The sequence below is a fragment of the Anthonomus grandis genome, chromosome 22, assembly GCF_022605725.1.
Source record: "Anthonomus grandis grandis chromosome 22, icAntGran1.3, whole genome shotgun sequence".
NCBI lineage: Eukaryota > Metazoa > Arthropoda > Insecta > Coleoptera > Curculionidae > Anthonomus > Anthonomus grandis.
Window position 1 is genome coordinate 21830033 of NC_065567.1, and position 22092 is coordinate 21852124.

General features: G+C 32.1%; 3 protein-coding genes across 4 annotated transcripts in view; 2 read left to right on the forward strand and 1 right to left on the reverse strand.

The window, feature by feature from the left end:
* The first annotated feature begins 205 nt into the window (after positions 1–205).
* Positions 206–6104, forward strand: LOC126748633 (G patch domain-containing protein 11). Its single transcript, XM_050457989.1, has 3 exons — positions 206–386; positions 447–903; positions 5601–6104. The coding sequence occupies exons 1-3, from the start codon at positions 337–339 to the stop codon at positions 5880–5882; spliced, it is 789 nt and encodes a 262-aa protein (XP_050313946.1). The 5' UTR covers positions 206–336; the 3' UTR covers positions 5883–6104.
* Positions 6105–6235: 131 nt separating this feature from the next.
* LOC126748635 (translocon-associated protein subunit gamma) lies at positions 6236–7274 on the reverse strand. The gene has a single exon (XM_050457991.1). It carries the CDS (start codon positions 7095–7097, stop codon positions 6537–6539), a length of 561 nt encoding a protein of 186 aa, XP_050313948.1. The 5' UTR covers positions 7098–7274; the 3' UTR covers positions 6236–6536.
* Positions 7275–20620: 13346 nt separating this feature from the next.
* LOC126748631 (transcriptional coactivator YAP1-A) overlaps positions 20621–22092 on the forward strand; it is a 52292-nt gene continuing 50820 nt past the window's right edge. The window contains exon 1 of one of the 2 annotated variants that reach the window (XM_050457986.1): positions 20621–21512. In XM_050457986.1, coding sequence (XP_050313943.1) covers positions 21061–21512 — 452 coding nt within the window. In that variant the 5' untranslated portion in view covers positions 20621–21060. The remainder of the gene's footprint in view (positions 21513–22092) is intronic. The other variant, XM_050457985.1, reaches the window with a different exon arrangement.

Below are 22092 nucleotides of genomic sequence, written 5' to 3' on the forward strand. Positions count from 1 at the left end.
TAGTAGACGAATATTTAAGCTTTAGTAAGATACCTTCTAAATATTAATAATATAATTGTTAAATGAGTGCCACATAAGTTTCTTTTTTAATAATTAATTTGGTGATTTTGGTTAAGACTTCCCAAGGTGGCGCGTGGTGCGCATAAGATGGCGTAGACAAAACAACCAATCAGATCACTAAGAACTTGGCAACGTCGCTTTACATTAAAACTAACCAAACTTCAAAATTTGACAAGTGATAGCATATCCAAAGGCAAATAAATCCAAAAACAAAAATTTTCCCTAAAAAATACCAAAAATACATCGTTACTGCTATAATTCTTTGTTCAAAAAAGTATGTCGGACTCGGAGGACGACTATATGTCGTTCAAAGTACTCGTAGATTGGTAAGAAAAATAAACTACGCCTTCTTTATTTTTTAAATACAATATTGAATATATTTTTAGTCAGGAAGATGTACGTCCCAGCCTCTTAGTCAACCGAGAAAAACGCAAGCATGAGATTTTTAAAAAGAAACTCGATTCTTCTAACAAACGCCAAAAAACCATAGGGGAGCTAGAGCGAGAACACAGAGATATTGGCCTTAGTACAGCAATATGTAGTGAGAATAAGGGCTTTCGAATGCTGGAGAAAATGGGCTTCAAGACTGGAGAGGGCTTAGGGAAATCAAGGATTGGTATTAAGGAACCTATTGATATCAAATTGAGGCAAGGCACTTCTGGAGTTGGCCGAGAATCTCACATCAAAGAAGTTTTAAGTAAGAAGCAGAATCAGAAGATTAAGAACTTGAAACATTACGAGACACAATTTAGGCTTGCCAATAAGGAGAAGAAAAACTTGGGTCAGATACGGAGAGACTTTTTTAAAGCTCAGAAAATCTGTGAAGAATTAGACTTTAGAAAGGTACTTGATTCTCACTTGAATAGTAGTTCGAGGGCTTCTTGGTTACATGGTATAGAAACCTCTTAACTTAGGTAGTTTGTTAAGTATCCTATAGGTTTAAAATGTCAATTAAAAAATCCTTAGGCTACTTTAACATTCCACCAATGAATGTCATACTTAATTCTAATTAATAATAATTTATTACACTTCTTATCAATCTATGACTAAAATTCTCATAAAATAATAGATAAGTTATGTTTCTAGGAAGTGCAATCATATGATGTGTTAAATGCTTATTAATCTAAGTATCATGGCATTTGGTTTGCTTTGTTTAAGTATTTAAATTCCAGCTACGTGTAATTCTTATCAAATAATAATAAACATTCTTTATTTACCAAAAAAATCAAGTCAAATATAGAGCTACTAACTAAAAAAAATTAAATTATCCATAATTTTGTAATCTTATTTAATATCTTCTGGCATATCCTTTATTCTAGATAACTTCTAGACATGGATTTTTCATAGAATGTAAAAGTTTATCAATATAATCTTGAGATACAGAGTTCCACTGGTTTTGGATTTCTTCATACAGTTCAGTCAAGTTTGATGGTTTTTTCTTATGTCAATTTCATCCCATATGTTCTCTATTGGGCCTTAGTGCTGGCTAAAGCATCACATGGATATTATTTGCAACAAGCATCACATGGATATTGTATTTCGGGTCATTATCATGCTGAAATGTCCATCTTAAACTCATGTTATCCTTGGTCAAAGAATGTGGTCTTCTAGAATGCCACAATATACAAAATGGTCCATTATCCCCTCTATTTTCACTAGTGGACCCATGCCAAACCCCAAAAAACACCCCCAAACCATAATTCTACCTCCTCCATGCTTCACAGTAGCTCTTGTATATTTGGGGTTGAAATGTTCATTAATTGGTCGCCTCATCCTAGAAATTCCATCAGATTTAAAAAGTTTAAAATGACTTTCACTTGATTTAGACCTATACAACAAACTTAAAAAAGAAAATAGCAAAAAATAAAGGATATAGTATAATATCCTTATTATAATGAGAGTATTATAATATCCTTATTATAATGAGAAAACAAAAATAGAAATCCTACTGGTGGTGACTTGGTACATAAGCTTTAATGCTAATTGAAATATTGATAATAACACATATATTATAATCCCAATTATTATGAGCAAGGTAATCTCTTAACTGATTTACACACATTAAATACATCAATATTAAGATTATTTATTAAGGGCAAATTCCTATCGATAAGGTTATTTACACCATACAAGTTTCATTATTAAAGGAATTATAGAATATTGGCAGGTGTCTTAGACATTGGTCTAGTACATTAAAACCAATTGAATTTAAAAGAATAGGACAATCCAACATGCCATTCACAAGTTTAAACATAAACAGTATACCAAATGTCTCGCTGCAAGTACTAAGTGGAGGTAAATTTATAGGTAATAATTTAAAGAAGTTTCAAATTTAACAGTTAACAATGCAAACAATAACATACCCACACCACCAAAAACAATAACAAAACAAATGTTTAATCCCTGTACCAAAGACTTCAGAAAGCATACAAAAAAAACTGCAATGAACAGTCCAACAGTCATAGTTAAGAACTCAATTTATACTCTGCTGATTCTTTTTTTTAATTCTGATGACATTCAAAATTGTAAATTACAGTTGAAATGTTCAGACCAGGTACCACATATCTGTAATTCAGTTCAGAATGTGGTAATTATAATATTTATGATTGTTATGAACTCCCAATATGTGTGTTTTTCCTCATTAACTTCTTTGAGAAAGGCAGCTATAAATCTAGTAAAAAAGAACTTTTGTCACTTATTTTATATTCCAAATTTCTTGGGAAACTTAATTTTAAATATGTACTATTCACTGTCATACTTTTAATACATTAACTATTTTATCAGTATTGGATCATCATGGTAATAAAACATCAAACAAAGAAGGATTTCTTGTTCATTATTATGATAACTCATTGAGTTTTCTGTCATTTCTTTCTCACTTTTTTTTTAATTCTATATATTTCTTAGTATCTGTTTGGTAGCTTTTCTGTCTCTAGTGGAGTAATTTTTTAATGATTAACCCCTTTTGTAGTATGCTTTGTGGATACAGCTAATTATAATGTCTAACCAAGAAGAATATTTCATTGTGTTACAGACATTTTTAAGTCAGTACAATATTAACCAGTATACAAGTTGCTTGTCTTATGACATGGCTCAACATGATGAAATGTGATTTTATGTATCTTTTTGTATTGCTGAAAGCAAAGGAACATAGATTCAAAAAATTCTCTTTACAAAACGTATTAGAAGAAATTGATAGTCTAGGTCTAAATTTAAGGAATGTATAAGATATGCAAAATTGTAGGAAAATGATCCTTTAAATAATTAGTTGCTGTGTATGCCTCAGAATATGAGTAGTATTTCTTGCTAAATTTAAATAGTGTATATCATTTCAAATTCTTTAAATGGAAATGTTTGCTTGAGAAGTTTAAATTTTTCTAGTCACTTAATAGTATTGTAATAGTTATTGCTCATAATATTATTATTAGTACCAGCAACTTGGATAGTAAAATTACAACTATTCACACAACTTAAAACAAACTCATCCAATTTTCCTTGACACTTTTTATATTATAAAGCCAATATATTAATTTAAACCAAATGTTTCAATGCAGCATTTTCTCTTAGGGAAACATGCAATTAGAAACATCAATGGCAAATGACTATTTCTTCTTAAAATGATCTCATAATTCATAGAACATACTGTGTTCTAACCTTATTGACATATTCTCTAGGTTAATGGCATAATATGAACTTCCTAATTAATTGCAAATAAACAAGTTATCCAGAAGTGTAAGTAACTTATGCCCGTTAGGGATAAGAAAGGGTTATATAATTGATAATTTGTGATAATTCAGGTTCTCTGTCACTTTCAGATATAGCGGAAATATTTTGGGGTATAAATTTGGAATTTGTCACAATCAATGAGTATAATGAGAACACATTTACCTGTTACTAATTTTACCTTATATACACCTTTACACACCAGATACCTTTCACTGACTTTTCATATTATATTAAATTTAAAACAATATTATCTAGTTCTTTAATTTACTATATTGTTTTTAGTGCATTTGCCCAAAATACTTTTTTATTCATTCAAGCTGAGTATAATGTTTGTAATTTTTTAAATGAAAGAAAGAAAGCAAGAAAGAAAATGTGCTATATTACGTAAGAATAATCTTGTGTACAAGCATCCTACAAGCTAAAAAAACAAAACAAAAATACAATTTCAAACATTGACAAAACAATGAACGAAATTAAACACAAGAAGACAAAACTTTTTGAACATACTTGAATTAAAGATAACTAAATAAAACAATCAATTACTACTAAACCTATCATTAAAAAAGTCATCCAGGTTATAATATTCCTTAGCCAATAAAAGCGTCTTTAATTCTCTTTTAAATTTCTTAACATCCGATATATGTCTAACACATAGAGGAACATGATTGTAAATTTTTTTACTCATGTAAATTAATGAGTTTTTGGTAAAGGGAAGACGTAGGAATAGGTAGGGGAACATCATTTACACGACGAGTCAAATGGCCAGTGTCAGAGGGTAGTTTGGGAATTTTGTGAATAAGAGCAGCTGTTTCTAAGATAAAGAGTGAAAAAAGAGTTAGAATTTTTTCAGAAATGAAGAGGGGTTTGCAAGAATCTATTAACTTAGCAGAACACAGGTATCTTAACTGCTTTTTTTTGAATAACAAAGACAATGTTAAGTAGTCCCTTATTGGTTAAACCCCAAAAAGGCAAGCCATACCGAATATAAGATTCAATAAGTGAAAAGTACACTGAACGTGCAACCACCCCTCCCAGCGCTTGTTTTGCCATTCTTACTGTAAAATATCCAGAAGATAAATTCCTAGCTAAATGTAAGATATGATCTTCAAATCGAAGGCGACCATCAATGGTAATTCCTAGGAACTTGCAGCACTCTTTATTCTGCAAGAGGGAATTTTCGTCAAACATCAGACCTTGAACATCGCACTTAAACCCCATAATAGACCTCTTTTTTACATTAAACACGAGCCTGTTGGAAGCACATCACCCTGATAAAATCTGAAGGTCTTCAAGGATACAAGTATTAATATAATCAGAATTTTTATGGCTCCATAGTATGGTGGTATCATCAGCAAACTGAACCACCTTGCCCTGCAGTTTCAATGAACTCAAGTCATCCACATACAGTAAAAATAACAGTGGTCCCAACACTGAACCCTGGGAAACGCCGCATTTTAGGGATCTAGAAGCAGACAAACGCCCAGACACTGTAACTTTCTGAGTACGATTTGATAGATAGGACTCAAGCCATCGTAACGCTACGCCCCTAAAACCATATTTATCGAGCTTAGATAACAGTATTGCATGATCCACACAGTCAAATGCTTTGGATAGATCATAGATGATTTATGAAGCATTATTTCTTTTGACAATGATGATATAAATAATTCTGTTTCTTGTTTTGTAAATTTGATGCACAGAAATTTTACCTTCTACCAAATTTACCCAATTCTTTATTTGCCATTTTAACACTCGTCTTCAGGACAAAATTAAGTTATAAAATCAGTTTGCTAAACTTCTAATGTATTTTTTAGAATATTAAAGATCCTGTAGCTGACTTCTTTTGGACCAAAGAAACCATAAAACGACGTAGGAAACTAGGCAAAGAATCCTATGATGACAACAGTGATAGCAGTGATGAAGATGATGAGTTTGAGCAGTATGTTACTGAAGAGAACTTGTATGCAATAATAGACCATATTAGAAATAAGCATATATACTGTCTTTATTGTGTTATTACTGGTATAGACATGGAAGACTTAAAAGAAAACTGTCCAGGTCCATACCGAATGGATCATGACGATGAAATGGATTGAGTTGTATAGTTTACTTAGTACTTAACTATTCCTAATTATATGAGGATAAGTAACTGATCAATTCCATTGTTATTTATTATTTTATTTCCGAGTTTTGATGTTTGTGTTGTTATTGTATTTTCCTTTATAAATAGCTATATATTAGCTATGTATAGTTTGTATATAAACTTTCTTCTTTGGTCTAAATAGTTATTAGAGAATACAGAAAAGAGTTGTAAAACATTGAGAAAATGTATTTTGTATTCATACAATAACCTTGTTTTGTTGCTATGACCCTTATTCCTACCTGAATAGCCACTGCAATTTACATTCTTAAGGTTTCAGACATCATTTGCAAATTAAAACAACAATCATTTTGAGCCAAATATAATTTTATTAATGACAATAAATTATCAACAAAGAAATGAACATGAGTTGGAACATGATGTAATGAGGTACAAAAAAATATCTTATTAGCTGTAACTTAAACCTAAGGCAATTCATACAAATTGAATTTTATTGTGTGGAACACTGAATAAACACTCATTATTTTACAGTATAAAACTACAAAAATTCACAGAGCAGCTGTTATTACATTACAAATTCATCACTTTAGTTTTTGTGAATTCACTTACATGTTCAAAATAAAGAATGTTCATGTTATGGGGTTAAAAACTAATGTGAACCAGTAGACAGGAGAGCTAAAAGTCCAGATGCAGCTCCGACGGATAAAGTGTAGTTTACAGCTGGAGTGAACGATCTGAGAAAGTAAAAACTGCTTACAATCACAATGGTCAAAAACAAGGCATTGTTATGGAAAATTGAGTATGTGGTGGCTTCGAAATCAGCAACTTCATTCTTTTGCCATAAGATCCTCTCATCTTTCTCTTTTTTGCTCATTTTCTTGTCATCAGAAAGCTTCTTCAGTACATCTCTGGTAACAGCTTCTTCTCTCTTAACAGCAATTTTATGCTTCAAAGAAAATTTGGTGTTCCTGTAAGCCAAAGAGAGCAGATAAGTGGACACAGCTGTTATAACAGTAAAGAGGATGGCAGATGAGTAGATGTTCATCATATGTATTCTCCAGAAAAGCCATATTGGTACAGCGGAGACTATAAAAGCGTTTCCATAGAATAAGGCTGATGATTTTGTGGACACATTTCGGCTAAAATCCTGGAGTAACAGTTCCTCCTCCTTGGTAAAGCCCTTGTTTTGAACTGGTGCAACTTTCGACATCTTGATGAATTAAATTCACTTTAGAAAACTGGTCGCGAGCTACTGGCGAAACTTCACAAAGAACTAAGTTAAACTGGCAAAGTACTGAGAGTATTATGAACTTAAAAGCAGCAAGATTTGAAGACTTGTTTCCACGTCCTCAAGAAAACCAACCTAAATTGTCCAACACGGCATTTGCAGGAAGAAAACTAAGGCGCTAGGTTGTCATATTTGTGAAATTCTTTTAAGTCGCTACTTTGTTAGGAATTTAATAATTAATTGAGCTTAATTAGTAAGCAAGATGTAGTAAAAGTATCATAAATTATTTTACAGTATTCTTACTTTATGTTATATGCAAATTTTCTGTTTTCAATCGCATAAAGTTCTCATTCCTTTTATTAAGGATAAGAAATTGCTACGAAATGTTTACATTTTGGCATCGCTGTTATGAACACGTTGGATGTTTTTTGACAAACCGCACCACGCGACATCTAGTGTCTATGACGTAAACAAGGCGACTTGTTTAACGGGTGCAATAGTTCATACAAAGAGGGCGCACCGAGGAATAAATAATATTATTTAAATGTCAGGGTTGTCCGTAAAATAGTTCTGAAAATTTGTGTGCAAATTGTACTGTAAAGTGGCAGGGGCGGCGAGGGGTTTTTAAAGAACAATTGTTTATAAATGTGTAGTTTTAATGTATTTTAGGTAGTTAGTTCAGCAATCTTTTTATGTTACTCCTAAATATAACCAGTGATGTATTTATTTTATGACGCGAAGAAAATGGTGAGTCAGTAGTATGCGCCATACCCAAAGTATGTTATCCCGAGTCCTTACAGGACTTGCGATCGAAAGTCTTGGAAAGAGTTGTCTATGCACAGTTGTCATTTTTCCTTACTGATAATAACATAGTCCCAACTCAATAGTCTGAGTTTATAGAAGGATTCAGTACAGCTACCGCACTCTTAAACATAATTGACAACATAAAAAGAGCTGATCGATAAAAAATTGGCCGCAATTTTAGTTGCCTTAGATTATTCAAAGGCTTTCGATGTAATTGATCGTGTGATCGTTGTTAGTCACCAAGTTAAGCTTGCAATGAAGTTGTTCTTTCTTTTTTTAAGTCCTATCTCTGGAATCGTACTTAACAAGTACGTGCCAATAACAATTACTCCGATTCGAAACACGTAATTTCTGGAGTTCCTCAAGGATCGATTCTGGGACCTCTTTTATTCTTGCTATATACTTCGGATTTTCCTTTAGTCGTAAAGAGCTCTGGTGTACCAGCACGCTGACGATACTCAGTTAACTCATTATTTCGATCCAGATGATGTAGAACATGCTTCTGAAAGTATAAATAGAGACCTAAACTTAAACTTGCGCTACTCGAAAGAACATAATCTTCATATTAATGCCTATAAGACTAACGTATTACTTTCTGCCAATAAAAATCGTCGTGCTAATATTGAAAAAAAATATATATGTTCAATTTGATAATAACCCCTTGACTTTTGCTGAGAGTGTCAAGATTCTAACTGTTGATTCTTCTTTAAGATTCCAAGGACATATTAGTGCTGTCTTGAAGAGGTGTTATTTGCGTATACGTTTGCTCTATGCTTACAAACGTATTTTAAATTTTAAGACAAGAAAAAACTCTCAGTATCGTTAGTGTTATCCATTTAAAATTATTGTTTTATCGTTTATCCTTGTCTTAATAAAATAACCTAGCTAAAAATGTAATTTCTTTTTAAGTTTCATTTTCTTACATCTATGTATCGGCTCTATAAAAATCAAAAGTCAAAATATCTGTTAGAGAAATTAATTTAAAAAAATGCGATTCATTATAGAGATATAAGACATAAGAGTAATAATTTATAATATATTTATGCGTAACAATTTATAATCGATTTAGACCTAATTTTTCAATTCCAATATCTCGCTTTAAGAATTATTCTAAAACTTTATTCTTGAAGGACAAATTCCATAATTAGTTTTTTTTTCTCTCAATTTGCTCTTTGGTTATTTTTTATATTATGCTATAACTGCTTGTTTGTCTAAATATTTGTAATTATTATTATTATTATTATTATTTACAGCCAGTTAAGGCTCGCACTCCCTCTAGGGGGGGAAGGGATCATTTACTTATCCCAGATACCTCCGATATCAAAAGGATTAAGCTCTGTGGTCTGTGGGGGCCCTTAAGTGACCTGAAATGTAGTGTTATCTCCTAGGAATTTTCGGGTGCTGCGAGCAGTTGCCAGTAGTACTGCCTTTTGCATGTGCTTATATAGATGTTCGCCAGTTCCTAGTTGTTTAAGGTATTCCAGTAGACTCTTTGGTATTACACCCGTTGTCGATATAACATGGTCTGAACATTATCCATTCTCCATTGCCTTCCGATTTGAATTTCTAGATCTTTGTATTTGGCGATTTTCTCAGTGTGTTTCTCTTGCTTATTGTTGTTCGGTATGGCTACGTCAATTAGAGTTGTTTTCCTGGAAATTTTATCTATTAAAATAAGATCTGGTCTATTATGCCTTACATGTTGATCGGTAAGTACACTGCGGTCCCAATATAACTTATATCGGTCATTTTCCACTACGGGTTCTGGAGTATATTCATAATACGGAACCTTCTCTGTTGTAATAAGTTCCAACTTCATTGCCAGCTCTTGATGTAAAATTTTCCCAGCTGAGTCGTGCCGTTCTTTGTATTCTGTCGCTGCAAAGGCCTGACATCCTCCTGTTATGTGCTGGATTGTCTCTGATGTTTGGCATCCATACCCGCATTTGTCGTTTTGTACGGACTGATCTCTGACGATGTGCTTGAGATAATTTCTTGTTCGTATAACCTGATCTTGAATGGCGAGTAGAAAGCCTTCGGTTTCTGGAAACATCTTGCCTGATACCAACCAATAGTTCGACGAAGCAGTGTCGACATGATTTTGGCTGATCTCATTAGGATGCTGCCCATGAAGGGGCTTCTCCATCCAGATGCGAAGTTTCTCCTGGTCCGTATGATGGTAGCTGCTCGCTTCCTCGCTCTTAAGTTGTAGAGGAGTGGAATCGTCTATTTGATTTATTGCGGGATGCAGCGTGGAATTATTATTATTATTACTATTATTAAGGTTAAGAGATAAAAGTAGCTTTAGATAATCTTTGCTTTTTTTGGGCAACTGTAATGTAATTTGCGTTTGATACTAAATAAAGACATATTTATTTATTTATAAAATCGTCGTACATATACAGCGCTATCTGTAAAGTAGCGGATAAATTCAATAAAAATGAAAAGGAGTTTACTTTTTTTCAGAAACGGTATATTAAGAAGATTAAAAGAACACATACACCAGAAAATTAGAAATATTACTCCAGATGTCATTGACAACGTTTAAAAAGAATTTTTAAATCGCTTTGGTATAAATGTCAGGTTGGTAACGCTGCTCAATTCAAATATTCAATTTAGATAGGTATTTCTTTAATTTTACATTTTATCGTTTTTAGCCTCTAAATGCTGTGTGGTCTCCTACTCCTTAAAAAAGAACTGTGTTACTTACCAATACAAAATTAATAATGTACCAAGATCAACTCACTTTAAAGACTTGGGAGTCATTTTTGATAGCTCACTTTCATTTAGTTTTCATATCAAGAATATCATAAAAAGAAGTTATAAAATGCTGAGTTTTGTTGTCAGGAACTCTCCATTCTTTGAGAATATCTCTAGCATTAAACTCCTGTACTTTACCTATGTTCGTTCAATTTGGGAATATTCTTATTCCCAAGTCTGGTCGCCATACTATCAGATACATATTTGAGAGCTTGAAAATATACAGCGAAAATTTCTTAAATTCCTTTGGTTTAAATGCAAAAGAGTGTACCCGGAAATCGGCTTCTCACATGAACGTTTGCTTGAAAGATTTCGGGTAAAATCCTTACAGGAGAGAAGGGATTCGGCAGATTTACAATTCTTACATAAATTAATTAAGGGCGTAATTAAATTGTCAGAGATCTTGCAACTTCTAAATTTACACACTCCTCGGCTATCAGCCTAGCCTATCGCCTATACGTAGAGCTTGCAATACATACAACTCTATAAAGAATCAATGCGATATATTTAGCTATAATTCAAAAAAGTAGTCCATTTTTCTCAAAGAGACCTCTTGATAATAAAAATTAACGGCATTACATACAGTAAACGGCATTACATTCCCCGCAGTTAAGTGAGTAAACTCCCGATTGGGTTAAGGGTTCTCTTTTATCTTTAATGTTTACGAGCTTTTTAAATAATGTGTTGGAAGGTTTGAATGATATCTGTAAATTATAGTTTTAAAAAATTTAGCAAATCGGGAGGAGATACTACCAAAGTAAGTGAGGCAATGAAATCAAGAATTTTTAATGCTGGTGTTATGGATTAAATTATGTTAATCCTATAGCTTTACCGGTAAGTCAAATCTCTATATTGTAATTTGTGTCTATGCATTGTTGTTTTTGTACTAGGGTTGCTTTCTGTTTTCTTTTAGATCTGACGATGCCTTAGGGCGAAACACGTGTAATCATTTTTTTAAATAAACATCTTTTGAGACCCTTGACTTTGTGTCCCTCTATTCTCTGAAATTTTATATTTAACCATAGCCTAGCCGAAATTTAAAAAAATCGCTTAGTTTAGATAATCTCATTTTTTTCCTTCTATATATTATATATAATAATTTATCATATCTATAATATTAATTTTATTTTGATAAGATGATTTCATGTTTATATACATCGTTTCCACTCTATTATTGGAGTTTCTCTGTTGATTGATGTAAATAAATATAAATAAATAAATGGTCATGAAAGTCTGATTCAATGTATAATAAATAAATAATAATACATGAATAAATGTATAATAAAAACTTATGTATAATAAATATAATATAAAATGTATTATTTTGGTAACTAATAAACGTATTATTATTATTATTATTTCATTTTTCGATTCTATTCCAAGCTCTTTAGTTAAAGACTGCGTTACACCTTTAGCGAAACCATTAGCTCACATTTTTAACTTATCCATTCAAACAGAATTATTCCAGTTTTTAAAAAGGGCGAGAAGTCAGAACTTAGAAACTATAGACCGATATCAATTCTATGCAATTTTTCTAAGCTTTTTGAAATTTGTACAAAAACAATTACACGCACAAGTAAGTACACTAATATTGCCCGATCAACATGGTTTTATGGAACGACGATCATGTATCACTAATTTATGTTGTCTTTCCAAATACATATGTCAAGCCCTAAACAACAGAAGTCAAGTGGATGTTCTGTACATGGATTTTCAGAAGGCTTTCGATCAAGTAGATTTCACTATTTTATCTGGGTTGCTCTGAAAATATATTAAAATTATTCTGATAAAGATCTGGTGTCCCACAAGGTGCAAACATGGGACCGCTTCTTTTTTTGTTGTTTATCAATGATCTTACACTGACTGTTTTATGTCTTAAACTGCTTTTTGCAGACGATTTAAAAATTTATAGATAAATAGAAACCATATCTGATTGCCAATTGCTTCAATCTGAACTAAATAATATATATGACTGGTGTCGGAATAACAGACTTTTTCTTAATATGTCAAAGTGTTTTCAGGTAACTCTTTGTAGAAACAAAAATTTTATTCAGCACAATTAAGAAATACATAATTTTCCTTTGACTAGGTGTCTTGAAATTAAGGATTTGGGTGTTACTTTTGACCAAAATTTCAACTTTAAAAATCATATCCATATTACAGTTATAGCAGCATCCAGATCTCTGGGTTTTATAATTAGAAATTGTCGCAATTTTGATGAAGTTAGGGTGGTGCAGTTCTTATATTGCTCATTTGTTCGCTCCAAGCTTGAGTACGCTTCAATTATATGGCATCCAGTATATCAGGTGGAGATTAATAAAATTATTGAGTCAATTCAGCGTAGATTTTTAAAATATTTAATGTACAAGACCGATGGTGTTTATCCAGCAAGAGGAACATGTCAAGATATAATGCTTGCACGTTTTAACATGAAAGCATAAACTTTCTTACACACAAACACACGCACACAAGCTTAAACCGCAATATCTCTAGCTGATACCGTTGGCAACTTGAGCGCTATTTCGACCAAAATACAGATAACGTATTTTCCCAGTGACGCGTTTTCGCAACATTTACAATTTGGAGACAAGTATTTTGGAATTTGTAAAATTTTTTTGTTGTCAGTAAAAAAAGGTAAATACACACATGTGTTAGTAATACGATTCAGCTAAACAAATCTCGCCTGTATTATGCTTACCAATAATAAACAATAATATTCGAAAGTATGTTTAGACATTAAAATTTTGCTTCAATTGGAATAAAAATTAAAAAATCAAAACACTGGTTTATTTATTGAGTGTTTTAAAAATCTTTTTAATTCAGCCTTAGTAAATACTCTAGTAACGTTAGATATTTCATTTTTTATTTTGTTTATATTATAAAAAAAATTAATATGACTGTTGCGTTTTCGCATCATTCGCATAAAAAATGGGTTAATACTCTTTGTAACCACAACTTGAACCTCTTTGTTGCTTCAATGTCTTTCTTAGTAGGATTTTTTAATCAATAATCTTAAATCTTGAATTTCTCTTAGAGATTTTGTAGGTAGGTAATGCTTTGAGTAAATGTATGTTTTCTAAAATTTTTATTAGCTTATAAGGCTCTGAGACTTTTCCTTTAGCTTAATATTATATTGTATTATTAAATTTTAAACCTTAAACCTGTTGTACACAATTCTTTCTGTATTTCCTGTAAGTGGGTGACTGTTGGAAATAAAAGCCTTATTATTATTATTATTATTATTATTATTATTATTAATATTTTTATTGTAAATAAAAATAATAAATTACGTAAATACATATTAACTAACGCTTACAAGTTAAAAGGTACAAAAATCTATATTTCTCCTGAATACACCCAAGACGAATACAAAGATATAAAAATTTTAAGAGAACACCTAAAAAAGGCTCGACAAAATCAACAAGCTGCAAAAATGAAAAACAAGACATTAGTTATTGAGGGTAAAACATATTCAGTAAAAGAATTACAAAGTAAAGAAACAGCTGGGCTTTTCCAAGAGGGTACTAAAGGCAACAAAGAGACACCATCAGGCTCAAATAAACGTAGAGCTTCTCCATCCCGCACTGGAATCCAGGAGAAGGAGAATCCTACCAAGAGGAAAACTCGTGCTCAAAATAGGGATTTTGATAAAAAAAATTAGTTTTGAAACTGTAATTTGTATATGGGTTTTGAACTCTAAATTTTATTATTTGTTTACTTCAATTTTTTTTGGTTTTAAGATCTGTGTAGGCTTTACGTTCGTAACTTGTTGCACTTTTAAGACTGTTGGAGGGAGAATTCTGCAAGGACATAATTATATTTTATATTTAATTTTGTTTTTTGTATATTTCGGTTATTGTTTTAGAATCTGTGTTGGTTGTACATTGTAAGTCCTTTAAGCGTTTTTTAGCCTTTTTTGTTCTATTTATTTATTTCTAAATTCTAACAGGTCTAAAGTGTTTTATTGGCATGACATAAAAGCATTTCTTTCATTGACATGGATAATTATATCAGGGACTATACATATTTAAAAATTGACACATCAGAAATAGAAAACCCAAATGATTTGAATGACCATATTTTGCCAAATAGTAATTTTAATATTTTGCAATTGAATATTAGAAGTATAAATCAAAATTTTGATAATCTACAATGTCTGCTGGACCAATTTTCATTTAATTTTGATGTCATTGTTCTCTCAGAAACACATTATGTCTTTGATGAAACAGTTTATCGGATGAATGAATATAATATAATATATAATAGAGGCATTTTAAATAAATGTGATGGAATAATTATTTTTGTAAAAGAACACGTATCACAAAAACATAAATTTGAATTCATTGGTCAAGTAAAATCAATAGAATTGGAAATAACTACCCCTTTAACATTATCACCAATTAATAGTGATTCTATCAACTATCTCACAAGAGCAACAAAAGAGATAAATATGTTTATTCCATTTAAACGTACAAATGTGACCCAAAGATTTGTAACCTATTATGGGCCAGTTCTTTTTAACACACTGCCTGCTGAATTGAAAAAATATTATAATTATCCAAAAATTTTCAAAGCCAAAACCAAACAATTTTTATTGAAAAATCAAACATTTTTTGAAACGTTGTTCTGAGTTTGTGGATATTGGGTTATTTTAGTGCATGTTAGTCGTAATTTTTACTACCTTTTTGTTCTCTCGCCTGTTTTCCGCCTGCATAGCGGCCGGGCTGTTGCCGTTCTTAACCTCTTAATATCTGTGCCATTTTTGGAAGAGGAAATCTGCACACAAGATACGTCATTAGATGGCCTTAGGCCGATTCCTCTTCTTGGATTTTTACATTAGGTGTGTAGGTATTTAACGTTATTTTTCTTCTCTCATGAAATAGGGTTGTTATCTATTTTTATTTGTACCTATTTACCTATGTAACAATAACACTTTTGTATATAACTTTACGTAATATATTTGAATTTGAATTTGAATTTAACAAATATGCTTTTAATAACTTGTATATATAAATCTCCCAGTATAAATAAGGATCAATTTAATAATGATTTTGCCCACTATCTCGAACAGAGAAAGAATATAAAAAACCATGTAATTACTGGTGATATAAATATAGATTTGTTATCAATGAAAAGGGAAAGTGAGGAATATAAAAATATAATAAATTCCTATTATTTTGTTTCGTATATTAATAAATTTACCAGACCGGAGTCAAAAACCCGTCTAGATCATTTTTTGGTTAAAATTTGTAATGAGGATATTTCAAAAATTCCTACGTCTTTTATTTTGAAATATGATCTTACAGATCATTTTCCAATTATTTTGAATTTAAGCTTAAAGGATGAGGATGCAAATAATAATAGTCATTTAGCGAAAACAAAGAAATATATTAACTATGAGGCATTAAGAAATGACTTAGAAATGGAAGACTGGCAATTGATATATGGTACAAGAGACACGGAAGTGGCAACAAGGATGTTTATGGATTAATTAAAATAAGTAGCAAGAAAAACGGAAAAAGTAAATGGATTACGAAAGGTTTACTAAGAAAAATAAATGAAAAAAATAGTTTATATCTACAGTGTAAAAGAGAACCAAATAATGAAGAACTAAAGGAAAGATATAAAACATTCAATAATGAGATAAAAAAACTTATTAAGGGAGCAAAAAGAAACTTTGTACAAAATACAATTAGAGACAACAAAAATAAAACTAAAGCCCTCTGGAATTGCGTTAATGCCATATGTAGTAATAAAAAAAAGAAGAAGGGAAATATTAGTAAAATTAAGCTTACAAATGGTGAAATACTGGAAGACAAACAAAACATAGCAAACCAGTTTAATAAATATTTTAGTGAAATAGGGCAAACACTTGCAAATACTATAAAAATAACGAATACCTATGTTTATAAGTCTAACGAAAACCATCATATTCATCAATCGATGTTTTTAAGGGAAACGACGCCCACTGAGGTCATAGAGATCATTGACAGGTTAAAAAAAGGCAAATCGCCAGGTGTTGATGGCATTAAGGCCGAAACCCTAAAAGAAATAAAAATTGAAATAGCACATGTGCTAGCATATTTAATAAATATGTCCTTCAATACAGGTATCTTTCCCGAAATTTTAAAAATTGGTATGATCACACCTCTACACAAAACTGGCCTGGAAGAAGACCTTAACAACTACAGACCAATCTCTCTAATTTCCAGTATAGCTAAAATTTATGAAAAAATTTTTAAAAATCGGTTAGTGTCATTTCTAACAAAGAACTCCATTCTTTCAAACAAACAGTTTGGCTTTCGAGAAAAAATGTCAACAGAAGATGCAATTATACATTTAACAAATTATTTATATGAAAACTTAGATAAATCTAAACCATCACTCTGTATCTTTGTTGACCTCTCTAAAGCCTTCGATACTGTTAATCACAAAATCTTGTTAGATAAACTAAATTGTTACGGCATTAGAGGAATAGTTCATAAACTAGTTGAAAGTTATTTAAAAAATAGAAAACAACTTGTCAAGATCGATGAAGTACAAAGCTCCTTCGCAGACATAACCTGTGGGGTACCCCAAGGCACTGTACTTGGCCCATTATTATTTATATTATATGTAAATGACTTACTTAAGATTGATATTTTGGGGGAAATAGTAAGCTACGCTGATGACACTGCCATCTGTTATTCAGGAAATTCATGGAATTCTTTAAAACAGAACGCTGAAGCTGATTTTAGAAAAATTTCCTCTTGGTTTCAATCAAACAGACTGTCTTTAAACGCCTCTAAAACAAAGTATTTGACATTTACATCTTACACTAATAACTTGCCTCTGATGGGTCCTCTTAATATAAACTCCCATTTTGAGATACCAGAAGCAAATTCCATAAAGTATTTAGGTATAACATTACACCGGCACTTAAAATGGGATATACATGCAGGTGAACTTACAAACAAATTAAGAGGCTTGATATCTAAGTTTAAACGACTTAAGGATTTTATGGATATTAAACACTTAAAAACATTGTACTTTGCTCCGGTATAATCACATTTAAATTATGGACTCAGCGGATGGGGTGGATTAAGAAATTGCCATATGTCCTCCATTGAAGTTGTTCAAAAATGGATTTTAAAAATAATCTATGATAAAGACAAACTGTTTCCATCTGATCAGCTATACAATCTTGCTGGTATATTTGACTTAAAACAATTATATGTTCAAAAGTTACTTTTAAATCTTTATAAAAGGAAAATCACAGTTGAACATGTGAATCATTCATATGCTACTCGAGCTCAAAATCAAAGCGCTGTAGTTCCACGAAATGAAAAAACTATTGGTCAGCGATATTTTAGATTCTATATCTCTAAGATTTATAATTTGGTTCCGGGGCATATAAAAGATAAAATAAATCAAAAAAATTTTAAATTTTATGTGAAAGACTGGATACAGCGGACGGACGGAGAAACGTTTAATAATATATTAAATCATAATATGTAACATACTATGATATATAAATATGCTTTTCTTTTAAACATAATCTTTAGCAAATCCATGTAAAATTGAAAAGAAAGCAAATAAAATCACACAAACCTGGACATGACATACTACCTCGATATAGACCTTAAAAATTACCGAATTGGACATACTCGATCTTGATCTATGTTTTGAACATTATATCGTAGTCATTAAATTTTAGATAAGATTAACTCTGTAAAACTTTTAAATTCATATTCACGTACAAGTAGTAATCTCGCTACTTCTGTGATCATTGTTTATTCACTATTCTCTTGATCGTTATTATAGACATTTTGTAATATTGTTAATTATTATTTTGAATAAACTATTATTATTATTATTATTATTATTATATTGAAATTATCCGCTACTTTACGGATGCACTGTATACAACATAAAATTTCGATTTAAGGTAAGCTTCCTAAACATACAGTGGCCCAGAAAAGTCATGGTACAATAGAGAATTACAATACAAATTTTATTTATAATTTTTTTATGAAATAAAAATCAATTTTTACTTTTATGTATTTATTTTTTCTAATGCCCTACAACATAACATAAACCTATTTCCATAATATATCTAACATACAATAAATAAAAAAATAAAATAAAATTTCTTACAAAAATTTAATCCACAAAAGTCAAGGTACATTTCAGACTATGGGCTAATAAAGTTCTGTCAATAACGCGTGGGAAAACCCTTCAGTTTAATAACCTCTTTTAAGCGATTTGGCATTGAATGAACTAGTTTTTTCGTCACATCGTTGGATATTTTTGGCCACTCTTCTAAAATTACCTGTTTTAAGTCTGATTTATTATGAATCACATGTTGCCGAATTTTTCTCCCCAAAACATCCCATAAATGTTCTATAGGATTAAGATCGGGACTTTGGGGAGGAGTTTCCAGCAGATGGGGAGTATTAAAAACCAACCACTGACGTACTGTATAAGCTTTGTGCTTAGGGTCGTTATCCTGTTGAAAGTAATAGTTCTCATGCAACCCTAATTTTTCAGCACTGGCACGTAAATTTTCTTTTAAAATATTTAAGTATACTTTTTGATCCATTGTTTCGTCGATAAAAACAATATTTCCTACACCTGAAGTTGCCATGCAACCCCAAACCATTACTCCACCTCCTCCATGTTTCACTGTTTTGATTGTATTTTTCGGATTAAGAGCTTCACCGGGTTTCCTCCACACCTTGACACGACCATCGGACCCAAAAATGTGAAATTTACTTTCATCTGACCAGATAACTTTATCCCAGAAATCAAGTTCAATAGACTTGTACTTTTCAGCGAATTCCAGTCTCTTTTTTCTATTAATATCGCTAACATGGGGCTTCTTACGTGCACTACAGGATTTGTATCCACCCTGGTTAAGTTTCCGGCGAACAGTTTCTTCATGAACAGATACTCCAAACATTTCTCTTAACTCTGATGATATTTGTATGGCACTTTTCTTTGGGTCCTTCTTAATTTCATTTAATATGTACCGGGATTCGCGCTCTGACAGCTTCCGAGGACGTCCTGTTCGCGTTTTATTTTCAATTCTGTTTTCGTTTTGAAAACGATTTACTACTTTTTGTATAGTGGACCTGCTTCTTTTAATCACTTCTGCAATTTTGGTGTATGATTTTCCCTCTCTATGCAAATTAATAATAATTTTCCGCTCACTGACACTTAATTCGGTTCTTCCCATGATTATCACTGTATTTACCAGTCAAAGTTAAGAAGAAATATTCTAGTGAATACTGAAAACGAATGCCAGAATAGTATTAGAGGAATGTTCTTATTAGCAAATAACAAAATAACAATAAATTTAAAAGATACTTGCATATTTTGATTTACACAAATTAAGAGTACCTTGACTTTTGTGGATTAAATTTTTATAGAAAATTTTATTTAATTTTTTTGTTTATTGTGTGTTAGATATATTATGCAAATAGGTTTATGTTATGTTGTTGGGCATTGGAAAAAATAAATACATAAAAGTAAAAATTGATTTTTATTTGATATAAAAATTATAAATAAAATTTATATATAAATTGTCTATTGTACCATCACTTTTGTGGTCCACTGTACCAAAAAATTCTAAGAATTGTTGGGTGGTAAATTGATCAATTACCAAAAACGGCAACAACAGATACAGAACCTAGATACTTAACATAACCCTACAAACTTAAAAATTACCCTTTATAAAACACACACGTAGGGCGCCAAAAAGTATAAACATTTAACATGAAATTCCTCATTAATTGCTTTTAAAATACGAAAAAAAACTGGTACCGCCACTGCTAGACGACAAAACCAAATGTACTGTGGCATTACAGTACATTAACCGGCGAGCGTGGAATCTGAGCAATGCGCGGCAACCTCCGTCGGATCGGAAACAACGTTTCTGCGCACCTAAGGAGCGTCATCATCAGGAGGATGCACGGGGAAACGCACTGCAATGAACTGAGCGAAGTTAAAACCGAACTATTTGTTCACGCGAATTAAATGGGTACGTGTTGGGTGTACTGGGTTGTGGCGTAGGAACCACCGAGAACCGTCGTCGCTCAATCTGTCAAACGAGATTCTGACAACGACAGAAAAATCTCAGTGCTCAGTGCAACGGGCGAGTAGCCGCAGGGAACAGTGGGCACGATCGAGTTGATTGTTGGTTAGTTGGTTGGTTTTGTGTGTAAATATTGGGGGGTTGGGGATAACAGTTGACCTGGCTGGTACTTCGGAATCAAACAGCCCCCCATAACTCGGGGATCAACACTGACAGATCGTGTTTGTAGGCAGTCAGTGTTGTTGGGTTGGTTGGTTAGTGGTTAGTGTCGGTTCAAATAATAACTTACGGGACAATTCGGTGATCATGGCACGGAACCAAGACGAGGCCAAACAAGTCGTACGGGTTGACCAGGACTCTGAGACCGACTTACAAGCCTTATTCGACAGTGTTTTAAAACCAGACTCCAAAAGGCCTTTGCAAGTACCTTGGAGCATGAGAAAATTACCGGATTCATTCTTTACGCCACCGTCCACGGGCTCAAAATCTATAAATCACTCTCGCGAAAATTCGGTGGATTCTGCATTTGACGTGTCCGCTCCCGTGAATTCTGTGCCTTTACAGACGGCCCACCACAGGGCCCACAGTTCCCCTGCGTCCCTACAGCAGACGTACGCAGTGGGGCAACAACAACCCCCCGCACATCATCACATCAAACAACGATCCTACGATGTCGCAAGTAAATCAGATGATAACACCCCCCTGCCCCCCGGATGGGAACAAGCGCGCACCCCCGAGGGACAAATCTATTATTTAGAGTGAGTACCTGTCTGTAGCTGTACCTGTTGACGACAGGTTTTCCTATGTCAGATTATGCCACAGGACCGGACTGGGTGATAATACGGTGTCAAATGCCTTTATTTAATGAACAAATACTTCTGCTCTCTGTATATTTGATGTGCCTTTATTTTTTTATATTCGAAATTTACTTTAGAAATAAGGAAACAATGTAGCTTATCGAAATATATTTGTATATATGTTTTGATTTTATTATTTAAATGGTCACCCAGCAGTCCTTTGGCATTATCAGACATTTTTTTGTTTATTTTTATTATCTCTGGCACTTTTTTTTTCGCCATAAACAAACACCTGGAAGGTCAGACTTAAAAAAAAAATTGTTTTTTTTTAATAAATATTTGACTTATTTCTAGTAATGAGTTCCTAATTGAAACCTGTAATTATATTATTCAGTCCAGTGGTGTCTCAGCAGATACGAATAATTGGAAAAAAAATTGTATTAAATAAACTGTTTCCTCTATTTATTCTATATTAAATTAATTTGCAACTTGAATAAACTATAAAGTACTGAGGTTCAATAACAAATTGCAATATATAACG

Coding starts and splice junctions, on each gene's coding strand:
- LOC126748635 (XM_050457991.1), bottom strand. CDS start 7,097: ATGTCGAAAGTTGCACCAGTTCAAAACAAGGGCTTTACCAAGGAGGAG.
- LOC126748633 (XM_050457989.1), top strand. CDS start 337: ATGTCGGACTCGGAGGACGACTATATGTCGTTCAAAGTACTCGTAGAT. Junction 387..446: donor TTCAAAGTACTCGTAGATTG/GTAAGAAAAATA, acceptor ATATATTTTTAG/TCAGGAAGATGTACGTCCCA. Junction 904..5,600: donor AAGAATTAGACTTTAGAAAG/GTACTTGATTCT, acceptor TGTATTTTTTAG/AATATTAAAGATCCTGTAGC.